The sequence below is a fragment of the Rhinolophus hipposideros genome, assembly GCF_964194185.1.
Source record: "Rhinolophus hipposideros genome assembly, chromosome: 15".
Taxonomy (NCBI): domain Eukaryota; kingdom Metazoa; phylum Chordata; class Mammalia; order Chiroptera; family Rhinolophidae; genus Rhinolophus; species Rhinolophus hipposideros.
Genome location: NC_138061.1, coordinates 45,694,164 through 45,719,931, shown reverse-complemented (window position 1 = coordinate 45,719,931; position 25,768 = coordinate 45,694,164). Strand labels below are relative to the sequence as shown.

Below are 25,768 nucleotides of genomic sequence, written 5' to 3'. Positions count from 1 at the left end.
TTCACAGGGGTCCCCATTTCACCTGCAATGCACTTGATATGTGTGATTGATTCTTCTGAAGCTAACTGCTTAATCTCAAAATCCATCAGTTTCTTTAACTCCTCTCAGCTTAGCTTTATTTACTGATCTAGGCAATGATCTTGAACAAAAATCAAAGACGCCCAGATCTTTTGCATGAGGCTTGTATCTGGACCACAGGAAACGTTCAGACATTGGGATTCAGTCACCTCTTCTGTCTATTCATCAGCAAACTATCCAGCCACCTCTCACCAAGATTTCTTGGGAGAGAGTTTATATTTGCCCACTGAGTCTCAGCTGCCAGGGACTCCTATGATGCTTTCTTAATGGTCCCATTGGAATCTCTCTTACCAGACTTGTGTGGACAAGGATATAGGGAGAAGGATGGGGGTCCCAGACTAACTTTGTCCTTATAAATAATCTTCAAAAACACCTTCCCTAGTCTGTTTATTTTGACCCTAATACCTTCATTGTAGATGTAAGATTTTAGAGTCATCTAATTGATTTTTTAATTATTTTCTTTTGAAATCATTATCTTGGTCTGGCATATTAGTGTGAAATGCCCTATGTGTATCTTGGTGCTTTAGTTAAAGCTAACCATTTTAAACGAAATAAAGAGAAATGGAAAATTTCATGTATTGGGCAGGGTCTGAAAGTAGGGTAGTGGAGAGCGAGGGAATATTTTCGAGCAGGAGTCATTGCTGACTCTTAAATTATACCAACTACAACATATTAGTATTTATTCTGACTGCACACAATTAGATCCTATTTATGAGATTTTTCTATTAAAGAATCAAGTTTTGTTACAAATATTTTCAATAGGTTAAGTAAATGTCCTATAAACAAAAAAGAGCATACCATTCTATTTCGTTTGTAAAAAAACAAACAAACAAACAAAAAAACAATCGTGAAGGAAACTATTACCTGCTAATTTATTTTAAAAGAAAAATTTCAGAGGCCAAGTTTCTTTAAAATGGAACCCACTTAATTTTCCCCCATGCTGCAGAATGTGAAACTCATTGAAATATGAATCTTGAAAGTACTAATTGAAAATGACAATGATAGAAAGGATTTATTTTAATCAGTAAATAATGAATCCATTATATTCTTATTTTATAGTGTAAAAAATAAACATGTTTGCAAGACACAGATTACAAGTGGATGGTGAAAACAATAATCAGAATGGTGGAAATCTTTCTGGTCTAGATTTCATATATACACGCCATGGAAAAACTTTGTTAGACAGTCTATAAACTATAAGTTTATATAAACTCTAGAAAGTTTATTGTTGGCTGAAGTTTGACATATTGAGTATAATTAAACTATGAAAGCCTACCTTTGGAAACAAAGAGTGGGGATTAGACTTAAGAAACTGGAGGAATTGGTAGAAGATAAAATTTTAATGAGATCAGTGTTGTAATATTCTACCTCCCAAAGCCTCATAGATATAAAAAAATTGCTAGAGAAGAGCAATTCTAATTAAAATATGGAAAATAATTTATTTGATTTATGTATATAATGCCATATCATTGCTTATTAGACTTTGGAGTGTTTTCAGTATACATGTATGCGTGTGTGTGTGTGTGTATGTGTGAGTGTGTGTGTGTGTGTGTGTGTGTACATAATCTGCCAAAAACCTCAAGATATAATACAAAGCATTACATTCTTCCACTTTCTTACAGATGCTCTTATATTAGCATCACAGATGTTTTCTCCATGGGTGGGCACTCTCTTGAAACTGGCTGCTGGTTCAAGCATCAGAAAATCAAAAGGATTTCTAGAATGAGCCAGATAACCTTCTGGAATATTCTAAGAAAACTGACAATGATTCAATAAAGGGATTTTGGAAGTTGAAATGTCAGTAAAAACATAATGTACAATTTAACCATTAATTGAAATTAGATGATTCATGAATTTTGGTCTAGATATCTATATTTTGTCTACACTGACTCTCCTGAAGGTTATACTATTTTCAACTAATTGTCCTGTGTAGCAAGATCTCTACAATCTTTCTGATGTCCATAAGGAAATCTTCCTCAAATAGATCAATATCATGTTTACTTATTCATTTATCAGTTCAATCATTTTTAAAATTCATCAACTCAGTAAATACCGAGCATATATTATGGCAAAGCACTGCTATAAACATAGCAGTTAATAAAATAGTTTATGCTCTTTACCCTTTGTGATCTTACAGGCAATTATTTTTATTGCTAATAATAAATATAATTTATTCAATGACAGTTACTACCCCACATGCTTTATGTACATTATCTCATTTATTTCTCACAACAACGCTGAAAGCAGGCATTGTCATCTTCATCCTATAGCTAAGGAGACTGAAGCTTAATTTACGTAATTGGCATGTGGTCACCTTGTTAAAAAATCTTTGCACTGATATGAAGAATATCTATCTGATTTTCCTATTACACCAACTTTTAATAGTTTAATACAAACGTTATTTTAAATGCAATGTGATTGATATAAAATGTCCTGAACAAGCTGAGAAAAGAAGTCCAGTTTCCAAGGCACACAATTATTTTAATCTTTATTCATATTCCAATACCACAACTGACTGATATAGTAGTCAATTTTGGTTGTGAGACTAGGCAGATTCCTTGTTTCATTTTTTTAAACCATTAATCTCAAAGTTGTGTATTATTCAGAGTCAGAAACGCAACAAAACACACACACAGACACACATACACAGAAAGCCATGAAACTGACAGGTTTTCTATTATTTTGCTATGTCAAATCAAAATATTAACTATAAAGCCATCATTTGAAAACAGAAATGACAAAAACTTAAATACAAAACAAAACAAAACAAAAAAATGGAGCTACTCTCAGATTAGAAGACAGTTTTTATGGTTAAATAACTGGATTATCTCCACATGAGTATGTTTTCACCACATGAGTCCTGAGACAAGTATTTAGGAACCATTAATGTACAAAATATCTTTGGGTCCTGCCCTGAACCTAGGTAAAAGGCTACAATTTTGAACATATTCCCTTCATTTAATAGTAATTACAGCATGATTTATACAAACAGTGACTGACCTAGGAGCTGGCAATATTTGAAACCCATTAGAGCAGGAATCACAACAAGTTTAGCTTAATGCTGAATCACTGAATTACTTACACTATTGATTAAATTAATAAACTCCTTGTTTTCTTCTTTTTTCTTATTGAGAGCAGTGTGGGTTCTAGAGTTTGCTGGGCTTGAGCAGAGAACAAGAAACTATCAGGAAAAGAGGAAAAATGGTAGATGTAGAATGAGGCAAGTTATCATAATACATAATAATTTGAAGTGAAAATAGTGAAAAGCCAGTGATTTTAGGAAATAAAGTATCAGGTTGCTTCTGATTCTTTCAGTCTCTTTCCAAGTTATGTATCCGTCACTGGAGTGAATCTTCACATCTACATTTGCACATATATATCATGTTTCCGCGAAAATAAGACGTAATTGGACAATCAGTTCTAATGCATCTTTTGGAGCAAAAATTAATATAAGACCTGGTCTTATAGTTTCGTAAAATAAGACTGATTTTCCATGGCAACATCGGGAAGACAGAAGATCGCGGCTTACATCCATCTCTGAGATTCCAAGGGATTGAGTAACATCACCAGTGAAATGATTTGAGTTTTATTGCAGTACAAACCCACAGGTATTTCTTTCATGTTTGGCGCATACCAGTTGAAATCCTGTGGTCTGGCATAAACATCTCTGGTCTGAGAATACATGCAATAGGCTCCAGTGTCATGTTCTCAGTACTTGACTAGACATTTACTAGATTCTGTACTAGCAGAATCTAGCACCGCATGCTCTTAGAGGTGGGAGGGACTCTGGAGAACATACAGAGTGCAATGACCTCCTTTTACAGATGCAGAGACAAGAGAGGAGATTCAACTTAGTTAAGGTCACCCACGGAGCTTACTTCAGAACTTCCATTTTTTGATCCATGGATTTTATTTCATCCTCATATCAAGTTTATGTTGTGCTTTCTTGTAGGGAATAATGATAATAGTCTGAATAAAAGCACTGGCTGAATAGAGTATCTGGCAGCTAACAGGATGGATGTTAATTACTTTTGTTAAAAATAGAAACACTAATTTTATTAATAAAAATGAATATGATTTAATATTAATAAAAGAGTGGTAAACCATTCTTACATTTATTTCTTTTATCCACAGCCATTAACTGAGTGCCAAACACTGTAGTAGACGCTAAGATTACAGAGTTAAGACTTTATAATGTATAAGGTGAGGCAAAGTGTAAATAAAAAAATGACAAGAAGTTTCACAGGTATTATAATTTGAAATATGTAGAGAAATTAGTGGAAACACAAATGAGGGCATATTTAAATATATATTTGTATACTATTGTGGAGCTGAGATTGAGGAGAGTAAGAAAGAGATGATATAGAGCCCTAGGCTCTTGAACTGTGTCTTGAGTTATGGATTAAGAATTTTCCTATTGCAAGAGAAGAAATTACTGCATTGCAGAACAAAGGTTTAGTGTGTGGAAAAGCATAGGGACATCAGCTGGTGTAGTTCAGGAAATGCAAGTGTTAGTACCAACAATGGTGACGCTATTGCTAAGTACAATAACTGCTAACATTTCCTGGGCCCTTTTATTTGCCAAAACTTGTACATTCCTCATCTCTTTATTCCTTACAATAACCCTATAATATCATTACTATATTATCTCTATTTTATAGGTCTGGAAAGTAAGACTTGGAGAGATGAAGTAACTTGGCCAAGGGCACATAACTGTCAGAGTGGAGCAGGTTGAAACACAATTTTTGACTGACTACACAAACTTCTATGCTATTTTGCTCATTATTTTTAAGAAATAAATTTACATAACTTATGTAAAATATTCATTTGAGTTTAATTTACAGCTCATTGAAATCTTTACAGTATGGTGGACAAAACCTGAGATTAGACTCAGCTCAATTTGATCCTATCTCTTAGGATATGTCCTCCTTGAAGAGTTATTGTGAATGACATTTGAGACAATACATATAAAGCATTTCGTTGTGGCAGACGTTTGACAATCTTTGATTTTCCCTGACTGACTCCCAGCCTCACTCCAGCAGGTGGCTACTTGGGGCGGCATCTTGCTTTTCCAAACAATGTAAAAGTTCAAGACACTTGCAATCTTCAGGCTGTTTCCCTTGATAGCTAAGTCATCCTATTCTGATAAAGCTATTCTTTTAAAAGAAACCTCATTTCGAGTCTCAGTTAATTGTTTTGTTTGTTTTTGTTTTATTTATATAGCATAGACCTTGCTTCAGAAAGATATTAGGATAGACTGTTAGGATGTTTTCCTGACATGCCATTTAGTTCAGTGGCATTCTAGAAGAGATTTAATTTTTTTATGCTTGTCTATTTGTATGTCTTTCATGCCTGAAAAATGTTGATTAGCATCTATGCCTCTGCTATGTATTAAGCATAAAATATTTTTAAAGCTATTTCTGCAGAAAGGAACTAAGTTAAGGACATCATATTTCATCTTTACTATGAAATAAAGATTTCCCATTTAAAGGGAAATGTGTCATTTTAAAAGGTTGAATAAAATGACACACATTCTAACACAAAAACAAAACAAAATAATAACAAAACAACAAAAACATTTTTCTTGTTGTTTAAATTCCGTACAGAGCTCCTTTCTGCACTGATAAGATTTTCATTTGATTATGAATTAGATACATTTTTATTTGCTTTAAAATTTATTCCTTAGTATTTGAAGCTCCGTAGATTCTTTTGAGGTCAGTATCATGGCCTTCCTAGTTTAAATGTCTTCTAGTTTAAATGTCTTCCTTTATTTGTACAATTTCAGATTTATATTATGCATACATGTTTCCAGCATCTTTTCAATGGCTTCTTATGCAAGAAATTGTACAACAAAAGTAACGTTATTCTATAATTGTTCATTTTAGAGAACAAGGCCCTTTCATAGAGTTTCAAAGTTAAAATGGAATATAGGAACAATTTGAAGCAAATCTTAGTTTTATGGGTGTGGGAGTTAAGATCCAGAAATGTTAATGGGATTTGCCAAAGATTACCTTTATCCAATCTTTCTTCTGTTTATTTAACAAATAACTTTTGAGTTCCTATTAATGGCAAAACGTGGTGCTGGATGCCATGAGGGACAAATTATATGTAAAAAGTTTCTCTCCCTCAAGGATCGTAGAGTCTAGTGAGAGAAATGCATGAGGGATAAGCAATTAACCATAGGACAGATAGTAATGAATTGAGCTCTCTAAAAGCCCTTCAACAATTCCAAAACTGATCATCATATTAGTATCGACCTGGTTTTCCATTATTTAGCCCGTCACTGCTGGAAACCTGAACACAAGCTAAGATTGCATCTTCCAGTTAACGTCCTGCCTAGTTTACTCAGAGTCTTTAAGCCTGTCAGTATTCTTCCTCCTGACTGCCAGGGCGTTAATTTAAACACTGTTCACCTCTCTTGTGGACTGTGAAAGCTAACTCTCTTGCCTGCCTCTGTTCTTAATCTCTTCAAATACGTTGTGCAGAAGCCAGCCAGATCAATGTATTTGAAATAATAGTCTGTCTGTGTCGCTCACTTGCTTAACTTCCATGAGTCCCAGTTGTCTATAGGATCAACCTCTTTTCATAATGAGGCAAAACCCACCAAAATTTGGTCTCCCCTCACACTTTTTATGCTAGTTATTAAATATTCCATAAAGACTTTTCCTTTTGCTCAGGCTACTCTTCTCCCCCTAGAGTGGAATTCTCTTTCTTCTTGTCCTGGCTGACTCCTACATATCCTTCAATACTCAGGCATCTTTCCTTCATCCTCAATGGGAGTGCTGCTCTCACTGATGTATGTGTTACCCTGGATACCTCTATTAAATACTGTGTTTCTGTTTGTTTATTTTTATTATTATTTTTACTAGTTTCAGGTGTACAAAGTAATGTAATAGTTAGATATTTATCATGTATATCCCTCACACAGTGATAACCCCCCTCCACCCATTCATTACCCCTCTGACATCGCACACAGCCATTACATTTCCATTGTCTCTATTCCTAATGCTGTACTTCACTTCTTGTAATATATATATATATATATATATATATATATATATATATATATACACACACATATACATATGTATATATACACACACACACACACACACACACACAAAATTGTAGTTGACATTCATTATTGTTCACCTTCAGGTGTACAGTGCAGTGATCAGGCATCTACATCTTTCCTGAGGTGGTCTCCCTAATGAGACAAGTGTCCAGCAGATACCGTACAAAATCTAACACTAGATATGTGATCTTTAAAGGCAGGCACTAGGTTTAACGGATCATTGGTCCTTAGTATGGTGCCTGGCACATAGTAAATAATAGATTTTTTGAATAACTTGAACTGTTTGTTGAACCAAGTGTTATAAAGTAAATACAAGTATACGAAAGTATAAGGGAAAATAATAATTTATTCCAATCAGAAGATCAAAAAATGCTCCATGTAAAATTTAGTAATTGAGTTGAATCTTAAAAGAAATCCATAATCAGAAAAGAGACAAGTACAAAATGAAGTTTTCACATGAGCATAGTTCCTGAATTGTTATTATATTGCATAAAGGACCCATTGTAGTAGCTCATTAATGATTGATGAGTAAATATGGGAGTAGATCATGTGAGGCCTTGGACACCACGATCAAGAGTTTGTTCTTAATTCCATCGACAATGGAAATAGATTGAAAGGTTTTTAAATATAGAGGGGACATAATTAGATGTCAAGTTTACTAGAGAGTAAACACCTTGAGGGATGCAGTTTTTGTTTGTTTCTTGCTCTTTCATTCTCATATAAAAGGTGACTTGCATAAAGTTAGGGACTCATATATTTGAAAATAAAGATATGTTTTAGAGTAGTGTTAATACATCTTTCTGAGATGAGGGAAATGTTCTATATCTGTGCTGTACAGTATAGTAGTTACTAGACACATACTTCAAATTAAGGAACTGAGCAATTGAAATTTTAACTATACTTAGTTTCAATTAACATTTCAATTTAAATGGCCACATGTGACTAACAGCTACCATTTTGGACAGCACCACATAGAAAGGTCTCCCTAGCACAGCCCCAACAGAAAACAGATGGAACGCTCAAATTGGAATAATTCAAGGAGAGTTCATTTATTAAGAAAGTTTTTTCTAAAGTGTGGGAAGGTTTAAGGGAACCACAAGAGTGGATCCAATTAACAGTGTTAGTGATGTGGGAGCAATGGTGAGGCAGGATCAATGGAAAGACTCATAGGTGAGATTATAAGCCTGGATCACAGGGGGATATTATTTATAATATGCAATGGTAATTTTAATGAAATTTCATTGAATAAAGTTTGTGCTTAAAACTGTTCTTTTCAATAAAATATTTTCTGGCAGTTTATTTAACGATGAAGAATGTGATTGCTTTCCCTGTATAGTGCTGATCCCAATCATTTTTTCTCAGTGTCTTCCCTCCTGGTTCTCTACTAGAAGTGGTAACTTTTCCATTAGCAGGGCTGTGCTGACTTAATGATGGCTCCTGTCAAGGTTTCTTTAAGGAGCATCCTCTCTTCTCAGCACCTGGGATGTAGGCAGGCTCTGACTGTTAATCTGTGTTGTATTATAATATTCTGCCCTTCCCATCCCTTACCTTAGTACATACAATTCACTTTCAGTCCTAGCTCATTGCTTGATGATTTGTTAAGGCTTTGAAAACAGAAGGAATGAGAGCTTTTAAGCAGGATGGAGCTATTTTTCCTTGCTTTATTTATTTTTATCTATGCAGAAAGAATAAAGAGGCATAAAATGGCTTGAATGAAGCCAAATAAATCTAGATAAATAGAGCAAGGACCCAATAAAAAGCTGGAGGTAAAAAGGAAGAAAGATGGGGGAGGAGGAGAGAGAGAAAGGGAAGAAAGAAGGGAAAACTTTATATACTTCCTGTAATGATAGGGACTGTTTATTATTACCTAAAGAACAAAATGTCTTTGACCCAATGAAACATTTTGAACTGAGGTTAAGTTCTGGGTAGAAATTAGGAAATCCATATTGAATCTCTTTATGCTGTCACCCCCTGTCATCCTTTATTAAAATTTTGTATGTACTGCTGCTAGCTCTGAGAAGGCTGACACCTTTTAGTTGTCCTGATGAATCGTATTGTAGAAGCTAGTAAGATTTTTATGGCCAACACAACAGAAGTTTCTTATATTATTCCTGATGCCCTATGTGTGTATGGAGAGTGAGGGGTGCTCTTTGTACCACTCCTGCCTCCTTTTGACTATCTCTGATTTCATGACGTGGAAAGAAATACAACGAAGACCTAATACTGCATGAAACTGGAGATAAGGGCTAGGTTCTTTTGGTAAAATTATAAACTGTCTTTTATCTCGTTGTGTATCTGTTTATGCCATTGCTTCATATAGCCCTGCATTAACTTGTCACAGTGCTAACAAGTTGAAGGATGCTGGATGTTGCTCTTGCTCTGACATCTACAATTTTACTGATCTTTCCTTCTCTCTTCTCCCTTCTTCCTTCACTAGACACAGTCTCCCCCATATACATATTGAACACTCGCTTTCAAAAATAAAACGTCGTAAAGGACTTGCAGTTCTCTACAATGTCTCCCCCTAGGAGGCATCTGGAAATATGTGGGGTCAATTTTTGGCTGCCATAGTGCCTGGGAGTTGCTATTAGAATTTGGTCGACCAGGTCCATGGATGACAAACATCTTACAGTGTGTAGAATGGTTTCAGATGATGGTGATTTTTCCTGTCTTAAATATCAGTAGCACTGCTGTTGAGAGAACAGAGGTCTAACTAAGGTTAGATTAAGGTTAGACTAAGTGGGTACCAGAAACCTCAGCTAATAGAGGATTTTAACTGTGTCTTGGTGGATAGATGCCAAAATATTTTCCAGAATCTAGAATGACACCTTCTTGGCGTACAATAGTCTCCTAATAAAACTGTAGGGATGGAGTCCCAGAGAGCAGTTTCCAGGCTCTCGACCTCACATGAAAAGGTGTTGGCTCGGGTAGTAGATTGTCATCAGCTGTAACTAGTTGGCCATCAGCTGTAACCAGTTAGCCATTAGCCACTAATATAACTGCTGTGGCTACGCTGGCAAGGGGGTTGGCAGAGAAGCGCATGGCGGATTGCAGCTAACAAGCGCGGTTAGCAAGCAGATTGTGGATCATGTTGATCCTACTTCCTGTGTCTCACCCGGCCGCCAGAGAGACTGGGGTCCAAGAAGATCCCTCATTGGGGTACTGGTGGATGTTTGCTTTTGTGTCTCGACCAGCCACCATCGAGGATATAGAGGTATGACTTTCCTATCTATGGATCCATTGTTGTTCCTTTTTGGTCTCACGGTATCCTGTGTTCTTGTGCGGGGAGCGGGAGCTGAGACCCTGCATTACAAAAACTATGTTGTGTTTTGAATCAAGTTGTGCATTTATAAACTAGTCAAGACCATTTAGTAAGTCCTATGCAAGTTACTTTCAGAAACAGAAAACAAAACAAAACAAAAACTTGCCAATATCAAGATTCTAACAGTTTTGTAAGGGTGATGATTGTGCCCCAAAATAAAATGGGAATATTGGGAAGTTTTCAAAATGCTATTGTAACAAGGAGAGGTGAGAGTTTACTTTGCCGCAGAATTGTTGGGAACTTTCTGTGGAAACCGTCAAGGAACAGATAGAATTTTTAATAGGCTTTTTTTTTTTTTTTCCATAGACACTTACTGAAGTCAAAGGTGCATTTTATGTAAGAACTTGGGAAAGGAGATAGAAAGTATAGGAATATTATTACTACAAGTGTTTGAGAAGATGTGACAGAAGACTGAAAAGAGAGGTTAGAATACAATATAGATGGTCTTGAACTTCTTGTAAAGGAGTCTTTCTTTCCACTTGAAGGTATAGGTTTATGTGTGGGTTTAGTCGTTGGAGGTAGTGTATGGCATGCTGCCTAATGGTCTACATTTTGCCTCAATGTCCTTTATGGATTTCATACTGTAAACTCCCTCAGTTATCAAGTGCTTAAATTTGCCTTCCTGATTTTCAAGGTCTTCTCTCAAGAGCCCCTTTCAGTTTATTAATTTCAATAGGAGCAATTTTCCTGGAGGTGAATCACATAATGATTTTTCTCAATCTCTTATACAAGATATCACTGAAAAAATATGATTAGATTCAATTTCAGTTGTCTCCCACAAAAGTAATATGTAGAAAATACCAACCAAGGTGACTTTATGTGTTTAATAGCCTGAAGATTTAGGTTAAGGATATAACAGAGAGAACTGTTCGGCTTAAAGAACGAAAAGGTGTTGCACAAATTATCTTAACGAGCCAAAAACAGCTTCCAGTTCTTACTTGAAACAATTTGTTCTTGGAATATTGTCAGCTAAAACTGTGGTCAACTTTTGCAAATTGTATGAATTTGCACTGCATATTTTATTTAGTGTTTAGCAAAACTCCAATATGGTTCTGCATAACTTACACAATACACCATGAAAATGACTTCACAAACTCCCACAGAAGTTGACAATTTGAGCATCTAATGCTTTTAAGCTAATTGTATGCTTAGTGGTTAAAAAGTCAACTTGTTAAGAATGAAGATCAGGGCTTTTGGAGAGAATGCTCTGCCTACTGCAATGAATGCAATCCAACCCTGTATCAGAAATATTACAGAAGCTTAAAGAAGAAAATAATGTGAACTTTAATCACCATTCTACTTAGTCTAAGTGAAGTGCTCATGAATCATATGCAATATCATAGCAGTTTTGAAACCTATTCTTGAATTTTCAAGCTGTTATTTTTAGGAAATTTACAAAGCAAATTGCTAAGTGGTAAAGAGTAATTCAATATCACTGCTTATGTCATTTTTTTTTCTTTTTTTCTCCCTTGCAGACTGGAAAAAAAGAAAGGAGCAATACCCTGAATATTGCAATAGACAACATGTGCAAGAAGACAAGAGACCTTCGCAGACAGGTAAGGAAAAGAGAGACATGAAGACAGAAACACCATACAAAATGAATCTTTTTTCCATTGCTGGAATATTTAGTGCTTGTTTTTGTTCTTTTGACATTAACTTAGAACACAAAATGAGAATAATAAATGTATGCTTTCCACATTGGCACACCTCAACTGTTTATGTGGCAAACATGAACTAGAAGATAGAGTGTGTGACATTATCAAGAACAGTTACATTTAAATGCTGACTTTGTCCTCATCAGCTGTGTGATCTTTGGGGACCGATTTCATCTTTCTGAGCCTTTCTGAACCTATATAATGGAATTGATAATACATATTAGGGCTGTGAGGATTAAATGGAATGCCCTATCAGTGCCTGGCATGTAGTAACCTTTTTAGGGTGTGCTGGTGAATTGGTTCTGTTACATTAAAACCTGAATGTATCACCTAAATCCTTACAGCAAACAACTACTAATTCAGACACCCTCCCAATTACCCTTTCCAGTTCTTTTCAGGATGCTTCAAAAGTTCATTTCTGTTTAAGTTAAAGCTACTTTTTAAACTTAGGTCATCAGAAACATAGGATTAGAAAGGGTTTCATTAATAATTTAGAAGTGCATTATTAAACGACAAGTTAATTTCCCCCCCCAGAAATATGAAGACTTTGCTATTTTTAAAGACCTTTGCTATCCATTCCTTTCTACTATTTAATAACCAGACTTCTTTTTCATGCACAACTTTAACTTGGTCGCCATTAACTTATAAAAGAGAGACAAAAGCTTTTCAACCATCAGCTTGTAATGTAATATACTATTGTAATGTAATGGGAAGATTTAGTAAAATGGCTTGAGCAATCTTTTAATCCAGGAATAGATTTGGAAAAGAAATAAATAGAGATCCCCAGCCAGTTAATATTAACTGTGTAAAACACAATTTTGAACTGGGAAAATTCCAAAATCTCAACTTTATGGCCTTAATGCTAATTTTATTCCTGCTGTCAGCACTTAGAAGCATGCAATGCAAGAGTTGGAAGAAACTTAGCACAACCTGTTTTACGATATGAATGAGAAAGCAGGCCAGTGTCACCACAGCACCTACACTGCACTCAGGAAGTCTTATCCTCAGGGCTGCCTCCCTCTTGGTTGCATGGCTTCTATTCTCAATCTTCTTCAGGATTTCGACCCATGTGCTCCTCTCAAGACCTAGAATAGTTATTTCTATAGACTATGAGCAATTTTGTCTTTCATGCCTATCTCTTCCCTTTATGCCTTCAACAAAGTTATGCACAAAGAGCTAAACTGCATTTATTATCTCCAAAGCTTTCGGAATCGTTATTTTTCTAAAACAAACAAACAAACAAACAAACCAAAAACAAAAAACAAAACTCAAGATAAAGCAATCCCTTATGTGTAGGATTACTAGATTTAGCAAATAAAAGTGCAGGATGCCCATTTAAATTGGAATTTCAGATTAACTTTTTAACAACAAAAATGTTTTAGAAGTATGTCCTAAATATTGCATGGGATATAATTATATTAAAAAAATAGTTGTGTTTATCTGATATTCAAATTTAACCGGGCATCTTATATTTTATCTTCTAATCTTACTTGTGTTTCTACTAAACTATCGTCATTAAAATATAGAAGGAGCATGGGGGATTACTAATAGTTTTTCTTGCAGTAACGGGGTGTTTCCAGCTTGTTAGAGAACTGCAGTGTTCCAGAGGTATGAAGATTCCCTAGGGTTTCACAGGTCAACATCTTCACTGTTTGGGTTAAGTGTTGCTACTTAACAAACAAGCACAAACAAAAGCAACCATTTTATTATGTCTTACGATTCCATGAATTGGCTGAGGCCTGGCAGGGCCCCTTCCGTAGTGTTTTCACTGTGGTCTCCCATGCAGTGGCAGTCAAATGGTGACTGTGTCGGGGTTTAGAACTGGGTATTTGAGGCCTCAGTGCCTCTTCTTCTTCCCTCTCTCAATGTAATGTTTACTATCTGAGGGCTTCTTCATTTGGCTTCTCTCTCTAGCAAGGTAGCCTGGATTTCTTTCATGATAGTTCAAGGCTCCAAGAAAAGAAAGATAGAAGCTGTTAGGCCTTTTTAATGCCTGAGCTCCAAAGTCACTAGAATGTTGTTTCCTCCATGTTCTATAAATTAAAATAGTCACAAAACTTTCCCCAGGTGAACAGGCACAAGGAGAAGCAAACTTTCTTGTGGGAGGAGTGGCATGAGTATATAGGAAGGGGTGGAATGTTTAGGAGCTGTCTTTGGACAAGTCCGTGGTCTTCAGAGCAAGTGTGGTAGCTGCTGTGATTCATTCTCAGTATCCTCACTTGCCCTTCTGGGACTTCATTTTCTATACTGATGTTTATGCTTTTGGCAATAAGAAAAACTAGTTTAAACCGCAACATGAGTCATAGACACCTCTTCTTATTCTTGCAACGTTTAGCACGCAGTTTGCTTTAAGCATCTTAGATGTACACTTCACACCAGAAGAAGGGAGCCACTACCCTTAAAATGTTTCTCCTTGGAATAGTTAATGCTCATCTCTTGTTCTACATCTGGTTTTAATAAAAAATAAACAGAGCCCATCTTTATACACGTTCATCCTAATCCCCTAGCTTACCCATGGGTTATCAATCAGCAGCACAGAAACGTTTTACCTTTGGTTCAGAGAATCGTTGGATTTCACCTCTGAGGAATGAGATAGATTGCTTAGACATATCTGGAGAGAAGCAAATTACACATTTTGGAGAAACAAGATGGAATGTCCTAGGAGATGACTTAGTGTTTGTTTGTTTCAACCTTCTTGCTCTATGACTTTAATGCCTTTTGTACTTGAGAACAAAGACAAAAGTCCTTGGCATGATGTTCCATATTCTTTGTAATTTGGCTCCATCTTAATCCCTATAATTCTGAATGTCCCATCTCCTTCCATTTTCTTTCTCAGTTCTTCTTTCTCACCACATCAGCATATTAACCTGTTCTCTGACTGAAGAGTCTACTTGCTATTCACCAAGTTTTCCATCACCTTTCTCCCCTGAATGCACATGTGTCTTTGACTATGTGGCTTGTTCAACTTGGTGTCTTCCCTGCTTTCCTTACTCCTTCCACCCAACCCCTAATAAAACGAGGAAGTTCAAGACTAATGTAAAGACTACTTCTCTCATGAAACTTTTGCCATTTTCACCAGGTATAATTAATCTTTTTTCTTCCCAGAGCACTTAAAGCATGTATAGTTCTATTATAGCAGTGATCATAGTTTGCTAGTATTTTTCTTTTTTAATGGATTTTTCTTCCCACTGGGTTTTCAATCCTTAAAATGATAGTTATGACAACATCTCTCATTTAATAAATGCTTTTCAAAGCTCTCTACCAACTGTAGTCCTTACATTATTGATTTTTATCCCTGAAGCAAGAAATAACACTATAGTATCATTATCTCAGTCTCTCAGGTGAGTCAATTTACTGAACATCACCCAGCTAACTGGTAGAACCGAAGTCTGAGCCCAGATCCAATCAACCTCAGCCTAAATTTGTAACCACTGCCCCATGGACCCGGCATAATGTCCTATTCACCTTCAAAACTTCCAGTGCCTAATACACTAGTTTTATTACATAATATTTTCTTCATTATCTTTTATTTTACATGTGCTTTTAATTTAAATGTTATTTTTTCTTTAGTCTCCTTTCCCATTATTCATTTAAGAAATGCATACTTATTAAAATTCTCAATAAGAGAGGAAGATTTTTAAACCTCCTAAAAGTTAAAATAATTCAGTATATTCATTTCTACCTTATTATGCAGAGTGAAACATACCTTTGATTTCATTAAAGGCAAGTTAATTTTTTTTATTTCTATTGAGAAATAATTGTGTATTTCATTAATGCCAAAGTAAAGACTTGAGGTATGTCAGATAAATTAGGATTGTGGTAAAAGCAAACAAAACAAAAACTGGATTAATGTTTAGTTGCTGAGTTGCTGAATTGCTATGTCCTTCTCTTCTTTACATTAATAATACCAGTGCTACACTGAGATGAAATATGCAGGTTTTTATACCTCCTTCTCATCATTCTCACCATCAAATAATGTTAGATATCCATGAGATACAAGTCCCATTAAATTGACACAGTAGGCATATGCTGAATTAAAAATTAGGTAATTTAGTTTGTATTAGTCAATTGAGTTTTGAAAGTTATATTTTGCTATTTGACTTAAATTAAAATATAAGTTTTTCTAGTTCCCTATGGATGATTCTTTTCTAAAACATTTTCTCTTCTTTCCTCTTCCCCTCACAATTTCATTCTTTCTATTCCCTTATGTGATGGTGGGGGTAGGAGGGTAGGGATTTCTTATAGTTCTCACACACAGTTTGCACTTTGGGATTTCAATTGTAGAGAAATACATTATTTTTTATTCGCGATCCCAAACCACTTATATCAGTGGGAGATAGAAAAGTTGATGTTTCAAAGCCTTTTATTAAACTGTAGAGAGAAACGATGGAAAGCCCCTCAGTTTGGTTTTGTGTCTGACACAGTTCATACAGGTATTTATTAAAAATATACACCTCTTAACTCCAATTGGCCTCCCATTAACTTCAAATTTTAGTTTTGTGACCCCCCTAAGGTTTTCCTATCTCTACATTGGCATGCTGGATTCTTCTTTGAAGTTTTTTGTCTATCATCCAAGTGAAAGGAATGAGTTATTTCATTAGGCAGGAAAATAATATCGAAATAAATAAAATGGAGACTGCTTAGATATTTACATAGATATAGATGACTGTACAACTTAAATGGAAATAATCCATATAACTATGTTAGAACACACAAAGGAAATTACTTAGCATAGCATTCAAGGCCTTCTGTGTCTTGTCCTTATCTGCATTTCTAGCTCTACCTCATAATCCCCCCAGTGTAATGGAGGGCATGGCCAACTCAAACCAGTGGTGTGCAAAACCGAGTGGTGGTCCACTTGTCAGTGGGTAGTTTATGTAGGGCATAGGAGTCTGTTACTTGGCACATGACCAAACAACATGAACGCCAGACAAATGTGTCAATTTTATATTGAATTCCCCTGAAAGTAGGTCCTGAGACCAGGGCCTTACTGCAAGTAGTTCACTTGGGAGGTGATGCCAAGAAGCAAATGGAAGACAATGTGAAGTGTACAAGAACAGGCAAGGAAAGAGGAAAGGATACATTATTGGGATTGCCACTATAGACGCCAGAAGCTTAAGGGACTCTGAAAAAGGACGTAATGCCTCCAAGAATCGTCTGATCAATGGGTGGAGGCTGGGAATTTTATCCAGTAGCTTCCATCCTTATTGATTGAGAGTTGCTGCCAGTGGTGTTGACGCCCCAGAACTTCTAGGCTGTTTGTGCCTGGGCTGAGAATCTCAGAGACTTAGAGCAGGCCCTGAGAAAGAATGACGCAGAGAAGCATGGCACGCACTCAAGGTAGAATGTCTTCAGAGGGCATGAAACTGCTCCCCACAGCAACAGCTGAAATCAGAGACTGGTCCCGGGGATGAGCTGTAAAGCACCAAAAGCCTCTAATGCAGTCCATAGTCATAACTATGAATGTGATGGTAAATGATCAGGAATCAGCAAGATAGATAATCTGGCGAGAAAATTGTAGTTTGGTTGCATTAATTGCTCTGTTTGTTGTATGTATAGGTTAAGATACTTTCAAAGTGAAAAATATTTCCCTGCCTGCCAACTGTGCTATCTCTTAAAGGTATCGCTCATATCTAACACAAGTCACCTATTTCTAGCCATTTTTTTCTGTCATCTTTTTATCTTTTTGTCTTATTTTGTTCTTTTTACCTGAAATGCTTTCCATTACCTCCACTGTACCCAATGATATTCTATTTCAGTCCTCACTCTACTACTATGTTCTAGTAACACTAGATACTTGTGATGTCTTGAAAATCTTTCTATTTTTGTTGCTTATAATAGTCTCTATTCCTAGAATGTTATGCTTCTCATTTCCCAGCTCCATCCATTTAACATTCTCTTCAGCTTTGGAAACAGAATATATCCTTACTGAAGCCTTCTTAACCATGACAATCAGAGTAAATTGGTTCTCATTCATTTTCACTTCTTTTAAGGTACTCATCACACCTTGTGCATTTCTCACTCCTTAATAGTTACCCTGTCTTTGTCATCCTGATATTCCCCAGGTTACCTAGAATGGTGCGTTACCCTTAGATAGAAAACTCAAAATATATCTGTTAATTTGAATGAATGCACAATTACAGAAAAGGAGATTTATTGTGCTCATTATATTTGACATTATGTCAGGTAATTTCAGCCCATTTTGCAACAGGATTTTGAGACATTGGCATAGAATATAGGTGAAAGCTCACTTTCCAGCCCTTTGGTCTTGTCCTACTGAACATAATACCGCATTTATGTTGTATATCTTTTCTCATTTAGTTGTTATATAGTTAGCAACATGCCCTTGGGGGGGGCATGTTTCTCATTTGATTTAATTTTATAAAAACTATAATTTAGTGAAAGAGTTTATTTATTTATTCTTTAATTAATAGTAAATCAGTTGTACCTCAAGCCTCACCATTTCAATACGTTTTAACACTTGTGTGTGGGATAAAGGCTTGATTAAATAGCAAGGACAATATAGTTGAAAACCTTTAAGAAATTAGAACATACAAACAACCAAAAAAACAGGGGAGTAAATACCATTAAAATGAAGGGAAAGCAAAAGGTAGTAGCGCAGAGAGGATAGGCACGGACCACAGCAAATGTATCCAGTGCTGAAATAAGATTGCTGTGATTATTTAAGTATTTAAAAATACTGGTACAATGTGAGGTAATTGTTATTCTGTATCTCTCTAGGTTTTTGTATGGTGATAAATCAAAATGTATTTTTATAAAAGCTCAAGAAGACAATTTGACTTTCTGGGTATGGATATAGATGGGAACAAACATCAAAGTCTTTTATATAAAAAAAAACAATTTATCTTTAAGTTAAACCTGTGTCTCAGTATAGTTAATACAAAGTCTTTCTTCTTCATGTCTCAAGTTACTAGGGACAGGAGTTTATTCTCACTGTTTTTACCCTCTTGTCTCCCATTCACTCTTTAAACCATAACAATATGTCTCCTGCTCCATTTTTTTCCACTGAAACTGATCTAAGTTCAGCAATAACCTTTTAGTGGTCAAATCCAATAGACACGTCTTGGTTATTTTCATTTAACTTATCTTTAAAATTAGACTCTGAAATCTATTACCTTCTTGAAATTTTTTTACTGTCAGGCTCCTGGTTTCCTTTATTGTAATATTTAATGACTCCCACTCCTCCACTAGATTGTAAAGGACCATGCATTTCCGTCTTCGCATTTCTCACAATACCTTGCTCTTGGCAAAAGGCAAGGAAGGAATGGTGTTCGGAAATATCTGTTGAATTGAATGAAATCAAATACACAGAAAAGAAGATTCAACAAGTTAATAATGTGGGTCTTATAATTGTGTTTGGTAGGATAAGTTCATTTGAAGAACACTGATACAGAGACTTATTTGAAAGTTTCTCCTTCAGTTATTGGTCAATTGCTTTCTTTGTTTCTTGACTATCATCTCAGTCTCTTTTTTTAGGTTTTACTCTTCCACCTGCATGACTCCCATAAATGGTAGTATTTCCTAAGATTTCATGCTTGAACAGCTCGTCACAGTGCATTTTCTTTATGTGATCCTATCCACCTCCTTGGCACGATTTGCCTCCCATATGTATGGTGGCTTTCATTTGCATACTTCTAGTACAGATCTTCTTTTAACCCTCCTTCTACACGTCCTGGTTACAAGTGAAAGAAGAAAAGGATGAAGGGGAGAGATGGTCATTGAAAACTGTTCCCGTTCTGAAAGAGTCTTTCTATTTTTCTCTTATATATCTGGAACTAACGCATTTCATAGTTCCTAGCTCAAGTCCTAACTTATGATCTCTTGCATGACTTACTTGGTCCATTCTTTATGGATAGCAAACACATTGTTCATTCATTCAAAGTCTTCCCCTTGCCTTACAACCCTTTAGCACTCTAAACCCTGTCCTGATAAGTACTCAGTAAATATGAATTAGTTGTCATTTGTAATTTGCCCTTCTGCATGCTAAGTAGAATTTTTCCTTGGAGATTTCCTACAGCCTTTGTGAAATTGTTGGTAGCCAGAAATTTTCACTATTCTTCTAAGCAAGCTTTTCCATTTTAGGCAGAGGTGTTTTTCCCCCAGAAATTTATAATCATTATGGATTTCTTATTCTATCGTTATTACAGAAAGATAGACCATGCTTTTTGTTTGTTTGTTTTTATTCAGCTACATCATTCAACTCCTTGAATATGTATTATTAATTCTCCTGTAATCCAAAATAGGATGTCTATTGGTTTTAAAAATTACCCTAAAATATAATTTTCACAAAAGGCAAATTATAAATTTCCTGTCTGAAAGCTATTCATCTCTTTGTTTTATTGTATAAAGGTTATTAAATTAAATGAGGGAATGACTTTGGGGCCATTCATAGTCATTGCCACTGTTATTGAAACATTTCATGATATTATAATCCTTAGGGGCTCAATATCATAGAAATACAATGCATTAATTTTCCAATGCATTTTAAATTTTAGGAAATATCTGCTGAATAGAGTAATTACCTGATTGTCATTTATAAGCTTACACATAATCTAATTTAAAATAAGTAATTGTAGCAGAATGTTACACTTGTTTAATAATTTAAGGTGTGAGGGCAAGAACAATTAATGCAAATGAAAACAATTGGATATCAAACTCATTTATTATTTTCCTTGCTCTATTAATCTATTATCAAATGGCATAATTGGTGATCTAACTTGGTTTAATTACCATGGAGTCTACAATTTAGCTTATCAAAATTTATCATCAGTTCCTCCAACAAGGTAGAAAATATTTCATAATTTTGTAATTATGAAAATACATGATGTACAATGTTTATACATGTGCATAAACATTTCACTAGAGTAATTTTTTGAAGAAAAAGTAAAGCATTATCACTAATAATCTGAATTCTGTGCTAAGTACAATTAAAGAAAAAATAGTGATTTTTGACAGCAAGAGAGCTATTATTGTTCGATGATTTTTTTCTCGGATATTTTGCTTGTTTTAACTTTGTGACATACATATACAATCTTAAATATCATGATTTTAGGAATTGTGAAAAAATATATGTATATAATGAATTCTGCAACTATTGAGAGTGTAAAAAATAAAAATAACAAACTATTTCCTGATTTTATAAAAAGTTTTAATTTTCTATTCTCAGCTGCGTAAAGCTATTATAGATCATGTGTCAGACTCCTTTTTGGATACGACAGTCCCACTTTTGGTTCTCATTGAAGCTGCCAAGAATGGCCGGGAAAAGGAAATAAAAGAATATGCTGCGATATTTCGTGAACACACCAGCAGGCTTGTAGAGGTAAGTGAGCTAGAATTGTAATTGCTCTAAATCCAGGAGAATGAGGCTCTCATTCTCCATGTACAATTCAATTGTAGTTAAATAAAAACTTGACAACTTGTTACAAATAAAGCCCAAGGTAATATGGAAGTATATATGTTGAACTGTATAAACCATTCCCATTGAGTGGCAAAAGGAGTAATTTATTTAGAAAGAGCTATGGAACAATAACCAATGTTGTTTTTTTAGGTTCATATTTTTTCAGAGCTGGACACATAATACTGGTTAAATACAGACATTTTGTTTTATCCTTACACTATTTTCTTCCCATTGTAACTTAAAATTATCAAATCCTCTATCTCCTGTAATTTGTTTGCTTGTTTGTTTGTTTTTCTGCCATCTTTTCATGGCTGTATTACTCCTTCAGCCTTTAAAATAATATTCAACTATGTAATGAGAATATAGAACAAGAACGTAGGATATGCAGGGGTAAAGAGATCCAGAATAATTAAGTAGGGCTGGTGAATTGATCCATGTCTTAGTTGGTGTAACAGCAGATGGTAAAACTATAATTCCTTCTTTCTTGGAAACTGAAAACATGGAAATGCTCTATGATTTTTGGATCAGGATGGCATATTGCTCAAGGAGCTATGAAGTACTGGGCGATTCCTAGGAGACAGATAATGGAAACTATTGTATTAGAATAAATAATACAGCCACAATATAAGAAAGAGCCTGAATGGAAGAATTTCCAACACCAGTAAGGTGATAATACTCACAAGACTAAGAACCAGGGGCAGGAAGTGGGAAGTGTGATTGACCGAATCTGTATACCAGAGCTGATGTATTGCTGGTACCTCTCACTCTGACTGTGCCAACTGTCTATGGCTAGTGTCTATTCTCATTGTCAGTGCCCATGCCATACTGGTTATTAAATGTTTTGACTGTGACACCTTCCTATCCTGGCCATGAACTCTGGTAAAATGGGTGTTTGGAGGCCCAAATTGCTGATAAAACTTGTGAGTTAGAAGTAGTTAGCACCTCAGAATCACAGCATTCAATGTAACATCTACTTAACTAGAGGACTTTATCAACATCTTTAATGAGGATCCACAGGGAAGGAAGTTTCCAGTGTAGCTATTACAGCTTTTGCACTACAAAGTCTTTCTGGATCCCAGTCTTCACATCTAGAAAAAGAAAGGAGTAGATAAATAGGTGATTAGTGATTACTAAGATCATTTCAGTTCTAAAACTGCCCCACTTACAACTTTGAAATCTCCTTTGAATGTCCCGAGAATTCTCTGAGACAACTGTTACAAGTCCCATTGGCCTTATAGGGAAATAAATGTACAAAACCCTAACCAGCCTAATTAGAGTCAGAGCTGATTTCTACATTAAAAAAACTAATTCTTTCAATTATTTATTATTTATCTGGTTTCATGTATTCCTTTTTATACTCATTCCTCAAATATTTAGTAACTATTTCCACAGGAAAATAGTAAGAGAGCACAAGGAGGGAACAGGTTGTTAAAGGCACCTAACTAAGTATAACTGCTGACAGTTGTAAAAATTTTGTCTAAAAATATGTTCTCTAAGCTCAGACACACCAAATTGTGAAAACAACTTTTTGGGGAAATATTCTGAAAGTAAAAGTTGGTTTCTCCTAATAAACTTGCATCCCTATTCCTGTTTCTCAGTTTAGTTCTTCTATGAAACATAAATCTCAGGAGGCACTCAGTAAAGAAGGACTCCTTTATCACATAACTTGGTGGGGAGTTTTATTTACTTCTTCTCTTGGACATTTTACATTTCTGAAAAATCTAGCTTTAAAGAGATCGCTTTCATTCATCAGAATTTCCCCCAAAATAGTTGAACTAAGCAACTCTTTCTTCTATGACACGTATTACTAAGATATTGCTTTCAGAGAACACTTGAGAATGCTACCTTAATTTATTCCCAAATGGTGGTTTATTATTGTGTAGACAGAGCTTGAAGAATCTGTTTGAAATTTTTAAGGATTTTGAAATTTCTGTATTACATGTGAATGTTGAAAGATTGAAAGATTTTGGAATTTTGAGCTATTTGGGGAATGAGATTGTGTCTAATTTAACTCTGTATGTCCCCTTAACACATTATAATAAGATTATGCTAGAGTTGGAGTCTTCTAGTTCTCACTCTGGTATTCGTAGAAACTAGTCAAAGTAATCTTTTGTTCCAGTTAGCTTTTACTACATAGAAAACCATCCCCAAACTTAGTGGCTTAGAACAACCACCTATTTATTCTTTCACTGATCTATGGGTTGATTGGGCAGAGCACTTCTCACTTAGGGTCTCTCATGTGATTGCTGTCATATGTTGGCTGGGAATATAGCCCTATCAAAGGCTTGACTAGACTAGACATGCAATGGCACATTCACATGACTGAAAGTGCACGTTCGCTGTCAGATGGGAGCTTAGCTATGGTTGTCGACTAGAGCATGAATATATGGTCTCTATGTGTAATTTCAGCTTCTGGCAGCATAGTTGCTTTGTTCTGAGATGAGAAGTCCCAAGAGCAAGCCTGAGACAGAAAGTAGAAACTGACATTCTCTTAAGGCCTGGGCCCAGAAATTGGCAGAGTGACACTTCCTCTGTGTTTTATTTGTCAAAGCAATCCCAGAGCCAGCCGAAACACAAGGAAGGGGTGGCAGGTGGGGGCCATGAGACTCCACCTCTCAATGAAAGGAATAACAAAGTATTTGTGGCCATCTTCAATCTACTACACTTCTCAGGGCTTCATTTGCTTTATCTATAAAGCGAAGGTCAAATACGATAATGTCTAAGGCCACTGTCAGTTTCTAAACTTCTGTGACCTAACAAATCATTTTTACAATTGGGAGACTTCTATTTTTGTAAGAGATATAGACATAGGAGAAAATGAAATGGTTTTTAAGTATACTGCCTGCACACTGGGTTCGTTATCAAGGAAACAAAAAGAGCATTTATCTCCCAGGAAAATCCTTTTTTGAAAGGAGCTGTCTAACCGAAGAAACAGAGAAAAATCATCATTAATTTATTACAAACATTGAGACAGAAGTGTCCATGATAGAGTTTGGGGAAATAGGAAAGCTCCAATCTATCAATTTCACAGGACATTCTGAGTTCCCTTTGTATAGATTGCTTACCAATCTTCTACCTCTCTTCTTCCTAGGACCCCCCTACACAGACATGCACATATACCCATCTTATTCCCAAGCTAGGTAATTTGACATAGCTGGGCAGAATGTCTACCCAGAAAGATTCTAAGTGGCTTCAAGGAAAAGCTATTTTCAACATGTCTGGGTTTTGGTACCTCAACTATGTTTGTCTGAGAAATCTAGGATCAGTGAACTTGTTGAAGACGTAAATGGAAAACAAATCCACTTTTAAAGAACTCCTATGAGATCTTTGAAGAAAAACTCCATGCTATTAAAGGAACATATTAGATAATGGTTAACTTGTAATTTTTACAAAAAACCCCAAAAGATAGTAAAAGTGGAACTGAACACAAAGCAAAAACATCAAGTATTAAGAAATTATATGGGTAATAAATAGAAAACCAAAAAGATTTGGTGTATTGGAGAAAAGAAATACGAATGAGGAACAGAGTGGCCAATAATGAGCCCTGAACATTCCCATTCTCAAGAGGCATCATGTCTGAGGTCTTTTGTTATATTGTCATGTAGTCTGTTACAAAATTATGCAATGACCATGGGTCAAATGATGGTTATAAAACCCTGGGTAATACTGATAACTCGAGGACCTAGATCCTTATGACTGTTTTGTTTTTTGCTGAACTGTGTAACTATTATGCAAAGCTTTTCCTACTTTGAACATTCAAGTTACTCTGTGATTTTGGATCCAACAAGCCCCAGTGGGAAAGAGAAGCAGAAGTCGAGAGGTTGGCATTTTAAAACTCATCTTCACTTAGTGATTAGCAATTAATGACACATGTGCTCATTGAATTGTGCTTCTCAGCACTTTGATCCTGTGCGGATGGTGACTTAGGGTGCCATTAACTCTACTGGCTTCCACCAACAATACCTATTAACCAGAAAGTTTAAAACATTAAGTGTGTCTTGAAAATATTCATTAATTCTAGGAAGTAAAGATTTTCTCTTTTGTCACTTTGATCCTCTTCAAATAGCAAAGTCTTTACATTTGGTGCCCAATAAATCTGTATGGAATGAAGGAACACATGCATAACACCAACTCAGTTATCCTTCTCTCTAAAAAAAGTTGACTTTGAAAAAAAAAAAAAAGTTGACTTTGGGGATTTAGTAACTAGATTTGAGCCCAAT

The 25,768-nt window shown here is 35.5% G+C and overlaps 1 protein-coding gene across 4 annotated transcripts in view; it reads left to right on the top strand.

Annotated features, from left to right (window-relative positions):
• Positions 1–25,768, top strand: part of CTNNA3 (catenin alpha 3) — a 1,458,437-nt gene that overhangs the window by 716,325 nt on the left and 716,344 nt on the right. For all 4 annotated transcript variants that reach the window (XM_081075326.1, XM_081075327.1, XM_081075328.1 and 1 more), the window contains exons 8-9: positions 11,951–12,031; positions 21,318–21,470. In XM_081075326.1, coding sequence (XP_080931452.1) covers positions 11,951–12,031; positions 21,318–21,470 — 234 coding nt within the window. The remainder of the gene's footprint in view (positions 1–11,950; positions 12,032–21,317; positions 21,471–25,768) is intronic.